The 22,328-nt window shown below is 36.5% G+C and overlaps 1 protein-coding gene across 1 annotated transcript in view; it reads left to right on the plus strand.

Annotated features, from left to right (window-relative positions):
* LOC131028946 (tRNA dimethylallyltransferase 9) overlaps positions 1 to 22,328 on the plus strand; it is a 187,470-nt gene that overhangs the window by 107,478 nt on the left and 57,664 nt on the right. Inside the window, exon 8 of the mRNA XM_057959329.2 lies at positions 17,687 to 17,781. Coding sequence (XP_057815312.1) covers positions 17,687 to 17,781 — 95 coding nt within the window. The remainder of the gene's footprint in view (positions 1 to 17,686; positions 17,782 to 22,328) is intronic.

The following is a 22,328-nucleotide window of genomic DNA, read 5'->3' on the forward strand; positions in this document are numbered from 1 at the left end:
AATATGTCCAAGGTATATTTACCCTAATTTAGTACAATGCTATTAGATTTCTGCCAGACTTCCAATCGAAGGAAATAACGAAGAAGACCCAAGTCCTTCATATCAAATTCTTTAGCAAGGTCTTTCTTTCATTGATCTTCTCCTGTGATTAATAAATCATCAACATATCAGATCAATATTAACATATCACCTTCGTTTTGCTTAAAATACAGATTTGGGTCCGCATCGTTTTTTGAGAAGCCTAATCCTGTGAGATAATTGTCAATTCTCTCATACCAGGCCCTGGGAGCCTGTTTAAGTCCATATAGGGCTTTCTTGAGTTTGCACACATGAGACTCTGCATTATGTATCTCAAATCTTTCAGGTTGCTCTAGGTAGACCTCTTCCTCAATTTTTCCATTTAGGAATGCTGTCTTTACATCCATCTGACGTACTTTCCATACTTTTGTTGTTGCAATGGCTAAGACTGCTCCGACTGAGGTATATCTGGCAACAGGTGCAAAGGTTTCCTCATAATCAATCCCTTCCTTTTGTGAGAACCCTCTGGCTACAATTCTGGCCTTGTGTTTTTCAATGCTGCCATCTGCAGCATGCTTTATTTTGAAGAGCCATTTGGATGAAACCACAAATTTTCCTGTTGGCCTTGGAACAATCTCCCAAACATCATTTTTCATAATGGACTAATATTCCTCTGACATGGCATCCTTCCATACTTGATGTTTAAGTGCATCTGATATATTAGTAGGTTCGGATTTGGAGAGATCATTTATAAGGGCAACATAATTAGTAAATATGTTAGGCTTTTTACTTTCTTTAAAGGTTCCTGAGGGAGCTGCATATTTCTGAGCATCTTCTACTATTTTTGGTGGCCTAGAGTGGTCTTTTCTTGGGATTTTCTCTAGGTGAGTTTTGGGCTTCAACCTCATTCTCCTCAAGATTCTCCCTCTGAAACTCAGGAGCAGGATCCTCTTCTAGGTTAGGAGCAAAAACTTGAACTTTAGGTTCTATGGAATTTCTGGCTCTTTTGAAGGCAAAGTCTTCCTCAAATATCACATCCCTTCTAAGTTCAATTTGTTTTTGACTAGGTACATAGATTCTATAGGCCTTGGAAGTTTCATATACCCAACAAAAATTCCTCTTTTCCCTGAGGCTCTAATTTTGTTCTTTTATCCTTAGGTACATGGATATAGACAGGGCACCCAAATATCCTGAAATGACTGATATTTGGCTCTGATCTAGAGAAGACTTCCTCAAGAGTTTTCTCTTCAATGTGGGAATGAGGGCATCTATTCTGTATATACACAACAGTGTTTGAGGCCTCTGCCCAAAGATGGGTATTAAGATTTTGATCAAGGAGCATGGCTTTGGCTGCTTCTACAATTGTCCTATTCTTCCTTTCAGCTACCCCATTTTGATGAGGGTTGTAAGGAACAATGAACTCCCTCTTAATCCCAACATTTTTACAAAAATCCCTGAATAGATCTGAAGTATATTCCCTCCCATTGTCAGTTCTTAAGGTCTTAATTTTCTTTCTTGAGGAGTTTTCAGTGAGGGATTTAAATTCTTTCAACTTAGGTAAACCTGTGACAAGATTCTTCATAGATGATAAGGCATGAAAGTTCAGGGGACCTAATCTTCTATGCCAAATTTCATTTGCATCTGCAACTTCATGGATTAGGGCTAGATCAGGTTCTGTACATAGCTCGTACAAGTAACCTTGCCTTTGACCTATAGTCTTGGCTTTCTTGATGGATGAATTCTTTGGCCAAGCCAACACTTTGTTATCCATGAAGGTCACTCTATACCCATTATCCTTAAGTGCTGAAATGGAGACCAGGTTCCTCTTGATGCGTGAGACGTATAGTACTCCTATGAGCTGCAAAGATAGGCCTGACTTCAATTTTATGGTGCAGATTCCAGTTCCTCTGACTGGATGTGTAGAATCATCCCCAATTGTTACCTCTTCATCAGTTTCTTCCACCATGGAATCCAACACTTCTTTGAACCTAGTAATATGTCTAGATGAGCCACTGTCAATCACCCATGAGTTTGTTTTATTTGATACTTGGTTAGAGAGTGCTGAATAAAACACATATTTCTCAGAATCATTCTCTCCTCTAGTCTTTCCTATTTTGGCAAATGTAGCTTATTGTTTGGACCTTTCAGGGCATTTAGCTACATAGTGTCCAAACTGGTCGCATCTGAAACACTGAATGTGGGAGAGATCTTTCTTGGAGGTGTTCTTGCTCTGATGACTTTTCCTTTTCTTAAATTGCTTCTTTTTACCCTTCTTGTGAGTGCTAGCATTAAGCACTTGAAGGTCTTCATCTATAGATTTGTGGTTGAGCCCTTTCTTGGCTTGCCTAGATTCCTCCTGGAGACAGTCTGCTTTTAATCGATCAAACTTCGGGAATTTAGATCTGGCACTGATTCCTGGTACAAAGGTTTCCCAGGTGCTTGGTAGACCATCTAGAGCAATTAGGGTTAATTCCCTGCTTTCAATCTGTAATGTCCCCTACTTGATTCAAGACAGTTTTAATTGTAATTAATTGATTTCCAATATATTTATAACTTAACTAAATCGATTAAGAGAGAAAACTATCTTAACATGAATCCAACCTAGGATGTTCTACCTTTCCTTAAGTCCATCAAGTACTTGCTATCTCACCATACTAAATAATTAATCCTATTTTTGATTTATAAATCATTTACGCATTTATTAATTTTTAATTAATAAATACTTATTATTATCAATCAATTAATAAATACTTTGTTTTGGTGATTTAATAAATATTTATTAATTTACTCATTAATAATTACTTTTTATTATATTAATATTAACTATAACTATTATTTTAATATTTATTATTATCCAACTTTATGTTATCCCCATTGATCATTCTAATCATATAGATACATAAATAAGTAAATATAGTAATGTGGCAGACCAGATCTATTAATATTTATTATTATCCAACTTTATGTTATCCCCATTGATCATTCTAATCATATAGATACATAAATAAGTAAATATAGTAATGTGGCAGACAGATCTGACACATAACAGATCTGGTCTGCCATTCTTATGTTCTTATATATTGGCTTTACATATATTTCACTCATGCTAATATTATGTAATTTGCCTATCTGGGAATTTCCTTTATTTAACCCTCGATAGGTTCCTCTGATTTGTATACTTAAAATATATGCCTCGATTTAATAAATTGTTGCTACATATGATCTTCTTATAGATTAGTTTTCAGTTTGGTGTATATATATATATCATCTGATTACTTCCACTGTCTTCATATAATTCTCTTTCTTATATCATATTCAGTTCTATTATATAAATTATTAAAACCTTATTGCCTAAAGGTATTAATTATTTTTAATGGTTGTAAGGGCAGACAGATCTGACATGCGTCAAAATCTGGTCTGCCACTACATATGATATTAGGAATGACTGTCATACATATTGCAGTCTACAGTAATATTAAATTCTGCATAAACATTATCAAGCTTAATATAGTAAGCATTCTTATTAAAGACCTCTCCATGCATACCATCTAAGCACGTCCCTATGCTTATCTCTAAGGACAAGGATGTTACTGCCTGTAACTTAATAATAATGGTTCTCATCTGATCTGAAACGTATTGATATATGAAATATATATTATGTTCTTTCTCTGATTGTCAATTAGAAAGTTTTAGTAAAGAAGCTTATAGTACTACCTCTAAACCTTATAAGATTGTTAGGAACTCGGCAATTAAGAAGTCTGATATAAATACTAATGGTATGATATAAATCTACCAGGTGTTGCTGCGAACCTATCCTCTTTTAGTACAACTATAATGGAGTAGACCAGAAATATAATTTGTTTATGAAGGAGTGACTGGGTTATATATACACAGCCACTGTTTTCAAAATGTAATCTCTGCGATTGTGTGAATAAACACACATGAAAGATGTCTGTCATTTTCTGATCGTCTTCTTTTCTGATCGTCTTCTTTGTTAATTAACCGTTTGTTCCTGTTATGTCCTTTGCTTATAGCAATGCTACGGCATCTAGTATATCAATGAAATTAAGCAATGGAACGTCCTTGCTTGAAGCGATTGGCACAGTGTCTGGTTGTCAGTAAATACTTGCACTTCAATGGATGCTCTATCTGATGCACAATCTAGAGTGTATGATTCCTTAGATGTTGTCTCTATACTACTTGCACCAATAAAGCCGATAGGCTATTGACTCGAAATAGAGCGTATCCAAAGGATGGGAAGACAAGAGGTAATATTTTATTTTTATTTTTTTCCTCCCCCTTCTGAATGAGTGAAGGGGTCCCCTTCTTATATAATGTGTTTGGAATGATGAACCCGTTGGTAAGAGACATGTCCCATGTCCGTTAATACTTTTCTTTATACAACTATTAGTCGCATCCCTTGGGACATCGCTAAGACTTGTAATGGTAACAATTATGTATTTCCTTATTAAATTAATAGTTATGGTAACCATTGTTGACTTACTAATCATAACATAGAACTGATTTATATATTAACCAAGTCATATATATTAAGCATTACATAGAATCGATTCATATATTAATCGATTCATATTAATTACCTCATAGAATCGAATCATATAATAGTTGATTCATATACATAATACAATGTATATTAATTAGTGAACTAAGTTGACTCGGTCAGTGTAATATATTCAATATATCTATTTTATGTTTTAATGGTAAAACTTCTTTAATAGTTAATATAATATTAATAATTGAAATATGAACGTTACATTAAAATAAAACAATAATAATAAATAATAATCATAACAAATAATAAATATTAATAATCATATATTAAAGGAAAATCGTGAAGTCTCATAAATGAGACGATTTTCCAATATTATTAAATGTTAATTAATAAATGTTTTAATTATCGTCTTTATTTAATCCCATGTCCAAAGAGGGGTTATGACACAATCTCATACCCAAGAGTGGAGAGTTGATCCCTTAAGGTTGAGATTCTATTAAAGTAGGTATTGATGGATTCACCCTTGTTCATACTGATGTGGTTGATCTGCCTTTTTAGTGCTAAAGTTCTCCTAGAGTACTTATGAGATAAGTACTCTTGAGATTTGAACATCTGATATGTAGTGCCATATTTCGTTAGAAGGGGTACAATATGGTCTCTTACCCCATCCACAATTATCTTTATTGCCTTATCGTTTCCATCTATCCACGCAGTCTTCTCAGGATCATTCTATGGTTCTTCAGTTTTCTCATTTACAAATGACTGTACTTTGTTCTCTTTAAGTACCAACATAATTCTGAATTTCCATGAGACAAAGTTATTTCCTCCATCGAGTCTATCTTCAAATCTAACAGCACTGGCCATGGAGAAAAATGTGATGTTATATACTTTGGTTTGAACTTTGCAAATTTAAATGCCTTAGGTTCGATCTAACGTGGTTCTGATACCATGTAAATGTATTCAAATCTATGTTCAAATGCTCAAAGGTATATTTATTTGTCTTTAAATTCTAATTGTATATATATTGCTTCAATGAATATTGCCGATTATACTTTCTTTTGTGCAGGTGGCTGTGATAGAACATTAATAAATTTCGAAATCTTATCACTCATCCATCGATTGGCATATATATGATGATATTGTTTGATCAAGTGTTAACTTGATTGGACATGTCTTTTAGACATGGCCGATCAAGGTAACACTTGATCGTGTCTCTTGATAACAAATATGATCATACTGATATGAATCGGTGTTAGCGCATAACAAATACCAATTGGTTTAATACTGATAATGCCTCATACTAATTGATGCTTAAATACCTTTTGTTATCCAACCCGATACCAATCGGGATGTTAGGAGTATTGACATTGTTGCATGGTTATTATACACGATAACCTGATCAAGTCTAATACGATCTCTTCATGATCGTGAATGGTAATTAAGCAAAAGTATATCAATATGAACATGTGCTCGATGATTCGAGAAAATACATATCGGTATATGCAGACCGATCATGAAATGTATTTGCAATTACAAGAAATCTGAATGAAGATTACAAAGGATATATATAAATGAAGTCTATCATTATTCATCGATGAGATAGATGATTGAATGAGAGACTTCATTCATCTCTCATTCAATCATTTATCTTAACGAAGCTATCATGTTTCAACAATATTTAATTAATTTAATTAAAAAGTGACTTAAGTATAAAAATTAAAAATAATTAAAAAATAACTTAAATAGTATTAAATGATAAAGTGTACCTATCCCCTTCTAGAAGGTGTCTCATGACAGGTTATGGAAAGGTTCAATAGAAGAGGATGTTAGAGGATCAAGAGACTAAGATTGGAGATATGGATATGATGAAATGACTTATGCGTGGCATTGGTTGAGTCTCTGAGGACGCAAACCTTCAACAGATTTGAGAGAAGGGCTAGACGAAACCCTAGTTCTTCATTTTGGGAGTAGGTTCATGATGGGATCTACATTAGTGCCTACATCTTGAAGTCTTCTTTTGAAGAGAAATTTACAGCTGAAAGAGAAAGACATTGCAGTCTTTCTTACTGTGCATATTGAGTTTGTTATTAGAAATTTTACTTGCTGCTACAGTGCCGCGCTACAGTAAAATTGAAGAGGAGGGTTGGGCGTTATCAACAATATTTATCCTAGACTACTTTGGCGATATCCTATTGGCAATTTTGGAGACAAATTGGAGGCAGATCAAAGGGAGAATAGCTTGCTGTTGACAGAGGTTGCAGACCTCTTGGAACCCATGTTTTCACTTATATCTTCCTATCTATCCTTCAATTTCACTCTTAATTGTTTGCAGATTCAAGTGTGAGCATAGGTGATACTTTTGGAGGCTTTATTTGGAGGTAAGAATGCAGCTATTAATTGTTTGGAGAGGCTGAGCTAGCCCTGGTCCGCCATCTACATAACCCTCGACTTCATGCTTTAGTCAGTCTTCCTTGCTCAAAAATCATCAAAGGTGGAAGGCGCTGTCTAGGAGGAAGAATCCGCTAGGAGTGAGGGCAATTTAGGAGACATATTAATGAGTTGCAAAAATAACTCTGAAGACAACTTCATCGGCCGCAGATCGACACCTGTTATGAGCCATTTTTGCATTGATTTTGATCAAGACCTTCTTTGGAGTTTAGCGCTACCCTCTTGTAAGAAGATTGGGCCTATTTGAGGAGGAGTTTGGAGTATTATCAGCAGCATATCACAGTGTCCTCCCACCATATTGCTTCCTACCCCATTGCAGATTTACCAGGTTCATTTCATTGAATTTCAGTTTGTACTCAGACTTTAATGGCTGTCTTTGTGTTCAGAAATTAGTGTTAAGTGTATGGTCATTGGGTGACAATTACTTAATAGACTTTTATGATCATTTGCAATTGAATCTAAGGAGGAATAAGAATGTTCTTGAATACATGTTTATCTGAGGTTCTATGTTAAATGTTTGACAAATTGACACTTGGCTGTAAGTGCATATGTAACATTGTAAATTCATCCCTATGCATTGGTTAAGGGTCTAGAGTGTCATTTAAGCATTTAGATGACACTTTATGCTTTGTAGTGTTGATTTTTCAAGCATTGGATGCCATCTATAGTCATTTTAATAAGGACATATCAGACTGATATAATAGACCAGCAAGCTGGAAGGCTGCATATGAAGTGTTCGACTATATTCCTTGGGTTAGAATACATCATTTTCTACACCTATTTGACCAAGGGATATTACAGTTGTATCAAAGCGGTTTCCTCCCATCCTATTGGGGAGATATAGAGAGAAGATGGATTTCGTCAAATCCACTATTGATTTGATAAGAAACTTGCAAGCTTTGATGAATGATCCGGAAACAAAACAGGGATTTCTAAGAAGGTTTGAGAAATCGAAAAAGGGAGGAAATTTCTGAACCTACAAGTGATCATGGGAAAGTATTCAGACATGAGCATAGTATAAGCAAGAATGAAATGAGAAGACATGGTGACATGGTCTATGCTTCTCTTGTAGAGGTCCGTGGGAGCTGAATCACAAATGCATGGATGAGAGGATGGTTAAAGAGTATGAAGTCTTGGTTGATTCTATTGATGACACTATAGATAAGTATGATGAAGCTCCTAATTTACTGTTTTATGACAGCAGACTTCCTTTGGAGCATGACGGTGGTTTAAGTGCAGAAAATGTTGTGGAACAAGCTTTGAAGGTTGGCACGCAAGATATAAGTGTCAAACATGAAGAATGCATGAAGAATATGAGCCACATCAATTCTGATTTTTCATGACAGCAGTAAGGTAACTTTGCATCAGTATGAGATAATAATTACTACACATGAGATTGATGGTTCTATAGTGTTGTCAAGTGAAGATACTCAAGAATTGAGTGTTAAGAATGAGCTTGGAGGGATGAAGTTAAATCATGAGCATTCTGATTTTTTATATGAGACTTGGGAAGATATGGACGTTGACCCTCTTCTTAGTGGAGCAGCCACTAGTGAAGCAGACGTTTTGCAATGGCATGATATCATCACTGATTTATTTGAGGACAGCAGCATCGTGTTCTATGATATTCATGAGATTTCAGCCTTTATACATGCAAGCGTTTGTGAAGATGAGCCTACAAGTGTTGAGCATGAAGAAGAAGTGCTTATGGAAGTTGAAGGCATAACACAAGTGCATGACAACAATGCTGATAGTTATAACAGCATTGTTATAGCTCTTCAGCCTCATGGTAATGCAGCTCATAATCAGGGAGAAGACAATGACATAGAGTTCCCTAATGTTGGCATTCAAGTTTGGGAAGGCAGTCATTAGACATGGGTTGCTGATGTTAATAATAAGAGGTATGGTTTTGTACATCACAGCATAGAAGATGTAGAAAGGACTCAAAGCTTGTGTGAAGTGTGGTTTAGGAAAGCTAGGCAAGCTAAGTTGCTAGCTGCCCAAACAAAGCAACACCTACAAAAAGTCAAGGAACGCTGCAACCACATAGAACATGAGCGTAGTGACCTTATGAGATCAGCCACACATGAAATACTTTGCGGTGTTAAGGAAGACACTTACATTACAAATTTGAAGTGTGCGCTTTTTTCTTATGATATGAAAGCTATCTATTTGTTGATTGGTGATTTAATCTTCCTTGATTATGCATGGGTTAGTGGCTGTTATAATTTGTTTTCCAAAGCATTTTCAGATTTGGCATGAACTACATCAGCTGTTCATTGGCACAAGAGTGTGTGCGGACATGCCTATTTGATGTGGAATGAGTATGAGATGGATTCCTTTGATTTACAATGGTATGTTGACATCTATGACATCTTTCATGTTGTTGATTTGAATTATCTAAGCGATGTTGAGTGGTTGGGTGTGTTGTTTCACTGGCATATGGAAGTTCAATTACACATTTCATTGATGGTCAGCCTTCATGGATGGGTGATTCATGGTGATTTGAGGAGTAATTTCATCTTCTTCACATATGGTGGGATTGATGGATTGGTTTGGGATCCAGGTATTGTCAAGTCTGAGGCTTATTCTCCTGTGGCACATGATGACAATATTTAAGAATATTGTCGAACATTTCATATGCAGCCTTCCAACTTGCTGGTCTATTGTATCAGTCTGATATGTCCTTATTAAAATGACTATAGATAGCTTCCAATGCTTGAAAAATCAACACTACAAAGCATCAAGTGTCATCTAAATGCTTAAATGACACTCTAGACCCTTAACCAATGCATAGGGATGAATTTACAATGTTACATATGCACTTAGAGCCAAGTGTCAATTTTTTAAACATTTAACATAGAACCTCAGATTAACATGGGTTCAAGAATATTCTTATTCCTCCTTAAATTCAATTGCAAATGATCATACAAGTCTATTAAGTAATTTTCTCCCAATGACCATACACTTGACACTAATTTCTGAGGACAAAGGCAGCCATTAAAGTCTGAGTACAAACTGAAATTCAATGAAATGAACCTGGTAAATCTGCAATGGGGTAGGAAGCAATATGGTGGTCTACAAGCTTCCCCAAGTGCCAAATAGGCTCTCCTATGTGACTGTCAAACTGCTGTAATTCTGAATCCCTGTTGTAGTCTGAGGACACTGTGATATGCTGCTGATAATACTCCAAACTCCTCCTCAAATAGGCCCGATCTTCTCACTAGAGGGTAGCGCTAAAGTCCAAAGAAGGTCTTGATCAAAATCAATGCAAAAATGGCTCATAACAGGGGCCGATCTGCTGCTGATGAAGTTGTCTCCTAAATTGCCCTCACTCCTAGCAGATTCTTCCTCCTAGACAACGCCTTCCACCTTTGATGACTTTTGAGCAAGGAAGACTGACTAAAGCATGAAGTCGAGGGTTATGTAGATGGTGGACCAGGGCTAGCTCGGCCTCTCCAAATAATTAATAACTGCATTCTTACCTTCAAATAAAGCCTCCAAATGTATCGCCTATGCTTACCCTTGAATTTGCAAACAATTAAGAGTGAAACGAAGCATAGATAGGAAGATATAAGTGAAAACATGGGTTCCAAGAGGTCGGCAACCTTTGTCAACAGCAAGCTATTCTCCCTTTGATCTGCCTCCAATTTGGCTCCAAAATTGCCAATAGGATATCGCCAAAGTAGTCTAGGATGAATATTGTTGATAACGCCCAACCCTCCTCTTTAATTTTACTGTAGCGCGGCACTGTAGTGCAACACTGTAGTAGCAAGTAAAATTTCTAATAACAAACTCAATATGCATAGTAAGAAAGACTGCAATGTCTCTCTCTCAGCTGTAAATTTCTCTTCAAAAGAAGACTTCTTAATGTAGGCACTAATGTAGATCCCATCATGAACCTACTCCCAAAATGAAGAACTAGGGTTTTGTCCAACCCTTCTCTCAAATCTGTTGAAGGTTTGCGTCCTCAGAGACTCGACCAATGCCACGCATCAATCATTTCATCATATCCAAATCTCCAATCTTAGTCTCTTGATCCTCTAACATCCTCTTCTATTTATCCTTTCCATAACCCGTCATGAGACACCTTCTAGAAGGGGGTAGGTACACTTTATTATTTAATATTATTTTAGTGACTTTTTAATTATTTTTTATTTTTGTACTTAAAGTCACTTTTTAGTTAAATTAATTAACTATAAAGTCACTTTTTAATGAATAATTTTTTGATGACTTTATAAGAAATTAATTTAATTAATTTCTCCTTATAACGTCTATTAGCCTAAAGGCTAAAATTGGGGACATTACAGCCAAGGACACAAAGATCCTTAAAGATGCAAATTTCCATTCCAGTTCAAGATGTCTTCACCAATCTTGAATACTTAAAGTTCTAGCATCCTGAAGCAGCATGAAGATCATCACAGACAAAGGATGATGTAGTTAGAGTCATGTCTTGGGACGCATAGAATAGTTTCAAATATGCATTTGTAATTTTGTTTTGACAAATTACATGTAAAAACCAAATTTTGTAATTGCAAGTGTTGCTTTCACTTGCATTTTTGTAAAATGTAGTTATATGTAAGGCAACTACAAGTTGAGTTAGATTAGGACTATAGTTAGAATAAATCATGGTGGTTGAGAGAATTTCTCAAGTTAGTTAGGATCCTCCCACCTTTTTCTCAAGGCTCCTCTCCTATAAATACTTGAGAGGGTCTATTGTAATAGATATCTTTTGGCAATGCAACAAGACTACCAATTTGTATGTACACTCTAAGACTTTGAGCTCAGTTGTAAATCAGATTGTAGTCAATTAAAAGAGGCAAATTGCTTTCGAACTTTGTGTTGATTCAAGGTGTTATGTGACGACATTTTCTGGAGATGGATTTTGAGTTTAAAGGTGTTATACAAGAGGGATTCAAGCTCTATCTTGTAGACTTTGAGCTGCTTATTGTGTTTGGAGTGTTAGATTGGTTTCAATATTTGATACTGTAGACTTTGAGCTGCTTGTCACGTTTGAAAGTATTGTAGGATGTTCAAGCAAAGGGGTAACTTGTAGACTTTGTGTTGCTTTTATTTTTTATGTTTGTGCATAAGAGGTGCATCATGTAGTTAGACTTTGAGCTGTTACATACTGTGCGTAGCTACCAGAAAATCATCTAAAAAGGTTGATAGGAGAGTAGATAGTTGAAGACTTTGTACTTTCTTTCTATTTTCCCGTCTCGGAGAAGCAATGAAGGATTTTGTGCCTTTATGGAAACTTTGCTTCTTTATTTACTTTACTCCATTAATCATTTGTGCTTTTAGCTGTGATTCTAACTGAAAGAAGAGAAAATAATAAGTGTGTTTTTCTGAAAAAAGAGAACAAGACATAGTTTCACCTAGATTTAGAATAGATGTAGAGTTAGAGTTTGTTTTTTAATTGTTGAAGTAGAAAGCAAAGGCAAAGCCTTTCCTAAATTAGGAGAGTTTTATACTCATACATTGTGGCTGAAACCACAATTCTGCACATCTTTCCAAGGTTTACAAATTTTTCAACCAACAAAGGAAAACTAGTAAAGGTCAAAATTCCTCTTCAATAGCTAATTGGCGCCCAAGGAGATGCTATGGCGCAAAAATGTGCTTGCCTTGGAAAAAGTTAAATTGTGAGAATTCCTCCATGTGGGTGATTCAGTGCCCTAGTCCAAGTCATGGGCGCTAGAATTAGGATGCCATGGATAGACACGAAATTAAGAAAATTTCTCCACCAAAGCGATTTGCACACCTTAGTCAAAAGAAGATGAAAATTTTCCAAGCAAGGAAGAAATCACGCCGAAGGAAGAAATTGAGAGAAGGAAAACCTCCTCAGGGAAGAATTCAAAATTCCCCTCCCAGGGATGGAAATTCACCAAAGAGTAAAGAAATTTCAAGATGAGAAGAAAATTGACCAATTGAGAGAAGTTTTCTCTAACCTAAATCCTGGAGCTAAAAATGGAAAAAATCCTAAAAGATAGGAAAGGTGAAAAATTGACTAAGGAAAAGGTGATAAATTGACTAAAATGTTGGAAATTCCTTCCTTCAAGACAAAATTCCAAGCAAGTAAGAAATCACATGCAAGGATGAATTGAAGATAAAATTTCTAAGGCAAGGAAGGAATCAAGGATGAACTGAACAAGAAATTTCCCCCTAGGAAATTTTTTTGAAAAATACATTTTCGGGCATAAAAAATCATCTGAATTTCATAATGATAATAGATTTGGATTCGTGAGAGAACTTTCTCTCCTGGACCCTGGAACCCTAATTTGAAAATTTTCCTTAAAAATAGGAAATGTGCAAAATTGATGAAAAAGCTTCCCTAAAACAAAGGCAAATTCGAAATTTCAAGAAAATTCTTCATGGATTAAGTTTTCTCTCTCCGGGGATTTTCTCTCTCCAAGGGGTTCTCTCCACGTGGCAGCCGGATCAATGCATGATGAATTAATGGACCATCTTTTGCATGCAGCCGTCACATTTAAGGCATCATGGCAGATTCCTTTTACATGTAGCTGTCGCATGTGGAGATGGAGTATTTATGGCATGATGGGGCAATTTGTGCATAGTCATTGCATGTTGGGCAAATTTAGTAAAGAATGTTGCATTTAATGCATTCTGGATTCCAATTGTAATGGGCTGGAATTTATTGTATATGGGCATCATTGGCATTTATTGCTCATTCCCACCTTGTTGCCTCATGTGTGGAGAATCTTCTAGGAAAAACCCTAATTAGGGTTTTGTATGTAGCCAAGACATGAATCCTATATAAAAGGGTGAACCCCTTCATTTGAAAAGGAGGTGGATTTGTATGAAATTGTTGCGATAAGTTTTTGAGATAATAACACCAAAACATTGTTCTTTGATGGTGTCCACTTTAGTTATTTTTTCAAAACTTGCATGATTTCACCTTCCTCACTTAGAGTAGAATTTTATTTTCTCAGTTGTTAGATAAAGTGCTTTGATTTCAATGAAGAATGAAATGTTGTTTGACGAATTTGCATGGTTCATACTTTGTGCATCTTGTTGATTATAAGATGCAGTGTAAAGTTAGCTTGAACCCCCATTTTTATGCTAAGTTCGATTGTGAATAGTCATTTGGATTGCGCCATGTTGGGTATTCAAATGCACTTTCTCAATGTGAAAGATTCTTTGATGGATCCCTTTTCTGATCTGCTGTAATTTTTACTTAATAAACTAGGTATTTTTGTAATTTTCTGGTGATCTTATAGAATAGATAGAAGTGCAGAAAGGGGGTTTGTTTCTTTTTGTTTTGCAGTTTTGAAGATATATATATAAAGAAACAATAAACAATAAGAGTGCGAAATAAGAATGGGAACAATGTTGATAAATTAGAACACTTACAATCTAAAATACTACAACTCGTACCAGGACAATAATCTGATTTCCTTGTATTCCAGCAATTATCATTTACCAATTTGGAGCTGCTACAAAATGAATTGACCAGCAATGAATAAGCAAGATACAATATGCAGATTTCCAGCTCTTCACACCAGCAACAAACCAAACGTGGACAGCAAGGAAGAATGACCACCACAACTCCCAATGGACTGCAGCTGTAGTCACGTGCCAGCTGAATAAGGTTAGCTGCCTTGATGAAACCCTCTGAATCCTCTGCAATCAATAGCGCACCCAATCTCTATCAACCAATGCCCAATACCCTGAAGTATCTACTGACAAACTACTGCTGGGGGCTACGTCCCAGCCAGTATCCAACCTGGGGTTTGCGTCCCAGATGAAGAATCGCTCTACGAGAGAAAATTCGCAAGAAGCAAGTTTTGAATGTGTAAAACATATCCAAGAGTTAGGTCACAACTTCCTTATAACACCTTCCCACTTAGCTCGAACCCTAAAAGTGACTCAATGGGGCATTTAGGGTTAAAATGTTATATTTCTCATTTTAAGTTGGCAAGTGTATAGAAAAACGACATTTTTTTAAATATAAAGAAATCCGTTCACCAAAAGGATCTGAGTCAAAAGAGAAATATTTAAAAAAGTCCAAGACCTTTCCAATGAGCTATTACACCAAGGGATACACATCTAGATGAGGCCAAAAACCCCTTATTACTCCAAAATGGCTATAAACATAGCCTTATTTAAATAATAAACGCTAACTTAGGAAATATTAAAAATATAACCCAAATAGCTGCAAAATGCTCAAATGACACCACAAACCAGAAAGTCAACCTACCACTTGTATGTGACTGAAGTCGGAAATCAAGGATCCACTGGCAATCTCATCCCTAAAATCTAGGGATGCTCCTAGAAACTAGGAAACAAACCCAAATCCTCTGAAACTGAACCCAAAGAATAATCTCAAGGAGACCCAACCCTGGGTATGGTCATAACCTCCTAAATAGTAGGAATATCCTCCATAAATGTAGGAACTGTCTCCTAAAAATAAGGAACTGTTCCAAACTGATCAACTACTGCCAGAACACCAAGTCCCAGGCACTGTATAACCACACCGAGTCTCTATCCATCGTTGTCAGCCTACAAGACCCCACAATAAGCTGACTCACATGTCTCTGCTAGACAGAGCTAAAGAGGGGACATGACACAATGTGAAAAACCTTCAACATCCTCAGATGATTGCATCGGTTCTTGCGGAGTTGTAGTTAATCTGGGTGAAGCAAAGAGGAATTTGTCCACCAGAGCACTATCCATGGACATCACTGCCCTTAGGAGTAGATTTAGATCCTCTAACCTTTCCCCTTTAATTTCAGTACATTCCAGTTCAATCTATTCGAAGGAGGAGCATCATAGAATTGTTTTATCCAATGATGAAGTTCCAGCCACATCAAAGAAGTGAAAGAATGATTCAAACGTAAGTCCCCTTGGATTCCTACCATGTCACATTAGGCCAACTGAGTCACTTCCACTGCATAACTGGAAATGTGGAGTCAATCGTAATCGTTTGAACTTACTGCAATCCTAGCATATGATTGAGCTTTGATCAAGAGAGAGTAAAGTGACCGTTGGGCAACTTTATTCTATGTTAGGTGGTGTCATAAAAAACACATCAACACTGTGCACTGCAGCGCTTGGGTTTGTGACATTTAAATTAAAAATAAATTAAGTAAAATTGATTTGCACATTTGAAAAGACTAAAATGGTACCCTATGTATTTTTCCTTATTCATCTATGTTTGCTTCATCTATGCATTTTGAGAAGAAAACCTTGACTAATGCTACAATATAATTTTTTTGCATCAATATTTTGGATAAATTTTCTTAAGGGACAAACATAGTAAAATATTATCTAAGCTGCAAATAGGTGTGGAAAGTAATAGGATTTTCTGGTTTTTTGTTGGAATTATGTTCATTTAGTAGGCAAAAACATATGGAAAGAATAGACCCTTACTTGATTATCCGATGAATGTAGCATGCTAAAGTACCTTTTCATACCATTTAAAATAGTTTAGACTTGTGTTGTACTTGGAGATAATTTAATAAAGGGCAAGAGTTGTTTTTGTTGAGACATGGACCAGCTAGGACTCGAACCTAGGACCTTCCATATGCTGCTGGAGTGCTCTACCACTGAGTTACTGGCCCCTCTTGGACCAGTCCATCGTCGGTCTGGGTGTGGCTTGTTTCCAACACCAACACCCCCCCTTAAGCCACACCTCTCGTGTGCTTGGGGCTCCTAGCCTGGACTTGGCTCTGATACCATATTGAGACATGGACCAGCTAGGACTCGAACCTAGGACCTTCCATTTGCTGCTGGAGTGCTCTACCACTGAGCTACTGGCCCCTCTTGGACCAGTCCATCGTCGATCCGGGTGTGGCTTATTTCCAACACCAACAGTTTTGTTATCAATTTTGTTAAAAGGAGGGTTTCAGATAAATTTTGCATACACAGGTAGTTATAGTTGTTTGGATTCCATTTGTTGCATCCTTTCCTCCTTTACTCCTATATATGTACATCACTTCTAGAGAATACCCATGTCGTAGATAAATTGTCATATTTTGGTTAGATGATAATCTTATATATTCACCCAGAACAGATCTTACGAATATTTTGTTGTTCAAGCATATCAAGTGTCTTCTGTATTTGATGTGATGAAGTCTTCTGCCATTGTAATGTGATTAGTTGCTATGCTAAAATTTATTTTGGATTTAACTTTCTTGTTGGAGGTTTAGTATTCATGTGGAGTTTCCATCTTATAGATGATCCCTACCTATATGCCTCCAAAAAAAACCAGTAGCATGTTATAATTTTGTAAAGATTATATATTGTATGCAACGATGCTTGCTTTTACTTCATTTTGATTTTGCTTGTAAATTCCTTACATGGTTTTTCATTTATGAAAGTATCTTTCAAGTTCTAGATAATGACATATAAGTCTTCAATTCCAGTGTCGACTTGTGTTCCTTATGGGGTCCCTTTCAGCTATGTTGCTATGTAGATCCTTGCTCAGGCAAGCCTTCCTGCAGTCAAATAAGTGATTTCAACATTCATAAACAGTAAAGGTCACTTGTAATCAAGTGGTTTAATTTGTTCTACCACTGGAATTAGGATTTCTATGAGCTTTGTCAGACTGCATGCCAAATAATTTTAAGAATCTTTGTTCTAGAATCTGTTAAAGTATTCATGTGAAAATCATTATCTTCTGTTAACTAATCTACCTGTTTGAAGTCGCCCTTTGTGGAATGTTAATTTATTTGATGCATTTTGCAGGCAATGGACTACTTGATTGACTGTAGACAAGCAGGAGGTGAAAGTTCCACAGAGAAGTTCTTTACGTTTCTTTCTGGATTTCAGAAAGCATCCAGGTCTGATAATGGTTGAGTACCAACGTTGAAATACTTGTTGCTATTCTAATAAAAGAGAATCTTGGAATTCATTCGAAAGACTCCACCTATGGAAATATTAAAATATGAACGTTGATGAAAAATACAAGATTTCTTCTGCAATAGTGTACCTACTTCTGCAAGTCCATTGAATTCCTAATTTTAAGTGTTCTAATTGTAATTTTTGTGCCCTAGATTAGTAATCAGATTTATATCCTTTAATTATGCCCTAGATTGTAATCAGATTTATAACATTTTAGTAAGTCATAATTCAGTAAACTCAGAGATGGAGGAAGTAAACAAGAGACAAACACAAATACCCTGGGAAAACCTCCAAGGAGGAAAACCCTAGCATTAAAGACCCACAGGTCAGATTATATATTCTCCCTTAATAACACAAGTACAATACTTAGCTTCCTTGACAAATCTGAATCCTTCTTGAATAACAGATCTGCACTTCTAAGCTCTTTAAGTCTGCACCAAAGATTGCCTTTGTCCTCTAGAACAACTTCGCATAAGTCTGGACAATTTCGCACCCTCCAAGTGTAAGTTCGCACTTTTCATGCAGAGCTAATTCGCTTAATGAATGATTGATTTGTCTTTGCAAAGTATCTTTATTTATATGCATCTTAACCTTTATTATTGCAAGTCGGCCTTGTTCCTTTTTGGTGCCAATATTGTTATTGTGGCATGGGGTTTTAGGATAGCTTGTAAGCACAGGGCTGGGCTTAATCTTGGGGCACGTTACCCTTTAGGATAGGGCCCAGTCCTAAATGGGTTCGGATGTTGTTTTAAGGCAATCCGAACCCATATATTACCCTAGTTACAAACAACACTCCCTCTTAACTAGGGAAGAAGAAATTACATAATCTGAACCTTTAGAGTTCCATCTAGCACACAAGCATAGGATGGTTCTAGCACACAAGCATAGAAAGTGTAATACACAAGTGGGTCTTTACATAATTACAATTATCCATCTAGCACACAAGCATAGATTGGACACAATTCATTCTTGCACACAAGCAAAGAATGATTCAAAGTACTGCAGATAGAGTCACTGAGATTGGAGCTCCCTTTCAATCAGGGTTCCGTTTTCCACAACACCAAGTTTGTCTTTAAAGTATTCAAACTTCACTCTGGATAAAGGTTTGGTAAGGATGTCCACAATCTGTCCATCCGTGCTAATGTACTTTAGATGAATAGCGCCTCTTTGCACCATGTCCCGAATGAAATGATAGTGTGTTTCGACATGTTTGGATCGGTCATGGAATATGTGATTTACTGACATCTTTATACAACTTTGATTATCACAATGAATGGTGGTAGGACCACTAGCTTGACCAAATAATCCAACAAGGAGCTTGCGAAGCCACACTGCTTCTTTGGATGCAATAGATGCGACAATGTACTCAACTTCTGAAGTGCTTAATGCTACTGAAGATTGCTTTCTACATGCCCAAGAGATCACTGCAGAGCCCAAGTTGAAGCAGATACTTGAAGTACTTTTCCTGTCCTTGACACTTCCTACCCAATCTGAATCTGAGTAGCCTTCCAAGAGGATTGAGGTATTAAGTGAATGCTTCAGCCCATAACCAATCATGCCATGCAGGTATCTTAGAATGTGCTTGGCAGCAACCAGGTGAACAAGTTTAGGTAAGCTCATGAACTGACTGAGGGCATTCACAGCATAACAGATATCTGGCCTGGTATTGACTAAGTACATCAAGGAACCAATCAACTGCCTGTACTCAGATGGATCTGCAAAATTAGAGTTAGCTGCAGAAACACTTAACTTCTTTAAGTTAGATTCCATAGGAGTATGCATAGGTTTACAATCCATCATTCTAAATCTTTTCAAAATATCAATAGTATATTTTTTTTGACTTAGAAAAATTTCATTGGATTTTTGCCATACTTCTAACCCTAGGAAGTAATGTATTAGACCTAAATCCTTCATTTCAAATTTTGAGGCTAATTCTTTCTTACATCTTATAATTAATTTATTTTCACCAGTGAGAAATAAATCATCCACATACAAAACCAAAATAAGCATATCATCACTATAAACCTTTAGGTAAATGTTAGGATCAGCATCATTTTTACGAAACCCTAAGCTTAGTAAGTACTTATCAATTCTTTCGTACCAAGCCCGAGGAGCCTGTTTGAGCCCATATAAAGCTTTCTTCAGCCTGCAAACATGAGAATCTCTTTTATGGATTACATAACCTTCTGGTTGCTCAATATAGACTTCCTCCTCAATGACACCATTGAGGAAGGCTGTCTTAACATCCATTTGATGCAGCTCCCAACCTTTGGCTGCAACAATAGCTATTATAGATCTAATAGAAGTATATCTAGCAACAGGGGCAAAATTTTCTTCATAATCTATTCCTTCCTTTTGAGAAAAACCACGAGCTACAAACCTAGCTTTATATTTTTCAATACTACCATCAGCATTATGTTTAATTTTAAACAACCATTTAGAGGAAACAACAGACTTACCTTTGGGTCTGGGTACAATGTCCCAGACATCATTCTTGATGATAGACCCATACTCTTCATCCATGGCTAATTTCCAAGCATGATGGGACACAGCTTCTTCGACATTGTGAGGTTCAGACTCAATGATATTACACATCACAGAAATGTAGCTGGCGTGATTTTGGAATTTCTTGCTATCTCTAAAGGTTCCTCTGGGAGCAACAAATCCTTCAGCATCTTGAATTGTGTTTCTAACCCAAAGTAGTCTCTTCTTGCAGACCACAATATCCTGAGGTATATCGGTAGAGTGCATAGGTTCTGTTGGGTCATTCTGAACTTCTTGATCCGGAAGGTCAGTAGACTCCTCCTGTATCTCAGGGTTAGCATCAACTATTGAATCTTGATTTTCAATCACCATATCATTATTGTTGGATGATGAACCTTTAGATCTTTTGAAAGCAATATCTTCTTCAAAATTTACATCTCTACTTACGTCAACATACCTTTGACCTGAAATGTAGATCCTGAAGGCTTTGGAAGATTCGTTGTATCCCACTAAGATGCCTTTCTTTCCAGATGGATCCAACTTGGTTCGTTTTTCTTTAGGCACATGAACATACACTGGGCTCCCGAATATCCTTAGGTGGCTGATGTTAGGTTTGATTCTTGTAAAGGCTTCTTCAGGAGTCACATCCTTTAGGGCGCGATGAGGACATCTATTCTGAATATAGACTACTGTTTTGGATGCTTCTGCCCATAGAAAAGGTTGCAGGTCTTGATCATAGATCATGGCTCTTGCAGCTTCAACAATGGTCCTGTTCTTTCTTTCAGCAACTCCATTTTGCTGAGGATTGTAGGGAACACAGAACTCCCTTTTAATTCCTTCTTTAACACAAAAGTCATAGAAACTACCTGAGGTGTATTCACCTCCATTGTCAGACCTCAAACATTTAATTCGATTTTGTGTAGTATTTTCAACTAAGGCTTTGAATTCTCTAAATCTGTTTAGGACTTCTTCAGGCTCTTTAGATTTAAGAAAGTAGATCCATGTTTTCCTAGAGAAATCATCTATGAAGATAACATAATATAGGAAACCACTAGGAGATGCTACAAACACAGGACCACATAAATTTGAATGAATAAGTTCTAACTTTTCTTTAGCTCTACTATCGCTTTTATGAAAAGGATTCTTTACATTCTTACCCATTGCACAACCTTTACAAGCATCATCATTAGGTAAACTGAGTTTAGGCATACCTTTAACCATTTTACCGAGAGTGGGAAGAGCTTGAAAGTGTAGATGTCCAAGTCTTCTATGCCATAGCTCGCATGATTCAGGGGCCTCATGAATGAGAGCTTGAATTGGATTAGCTGCAAGCTTATATAAACTATCACATCTATTTCCAATAATACGAGTAGTTTTGAAATTAGATTTCTTAGACCAAGCGAGTACTTTCCCTTTAGAAAATGCTATTTGCAAACCCTTATCTTCTAAGGCAGAAATAGAAATAAGATTTCTTTTAATACCAGGTACAAATAGAATATCACAGAGTTGTAAGGAAATACCAGAATCTAGTTTTAAAGAGGTACTACCAGAACCTTTTACCGAGTATCGAGCATCGTCACCGATTACCACATGAAGGTTGGTGTCCTTGTCAATCAGATCTGAGAGATGCTCACGAAAACCTGAGATGTGTCTAGGGGCACCACTGTCAAGTATCCACGTATCGCTGTCTATAGGAACATTGCTGGATAGAGTAGAGATAAGAAGATAATCTTCACTTTGTTCGGCAACTTCATTTAAATTGACTTCCCTTTCCTTTGGATCATTCTGACAATCTCTGGCATAGTGACCATACTTATCACATCTGAAGCAACGAATGTGAGAGGAATCTCTTGACTTCTTCCTTGGATCATAGGAGGAGGATCTAAAATCTTTGCTTCTCTTTTCTTTCTTCTAATTTCCAGCTTTCCTAGATTTAGCTAAGAGAACATGATTATCTTTGTGAGAGTTCTTGAGTTTTCCTCTTACCTCAATTCGAGATTCC

Source organism: Cryptomeria japonica, chromosome 7 (genome assembly GCF_030272615.1).
Source record: "Cryptomeria japonica chromosome 7, Sugi_1.0, whole genome shotgun sequence".
In the NCBI taxonomy this organism is placed as follows: Eukaryota; Viridiplantae; Streptophyta; class Pinopsida; order Cupressales; family Cupressaceae; genus Cryptomeria; species Cryptomeria japonica.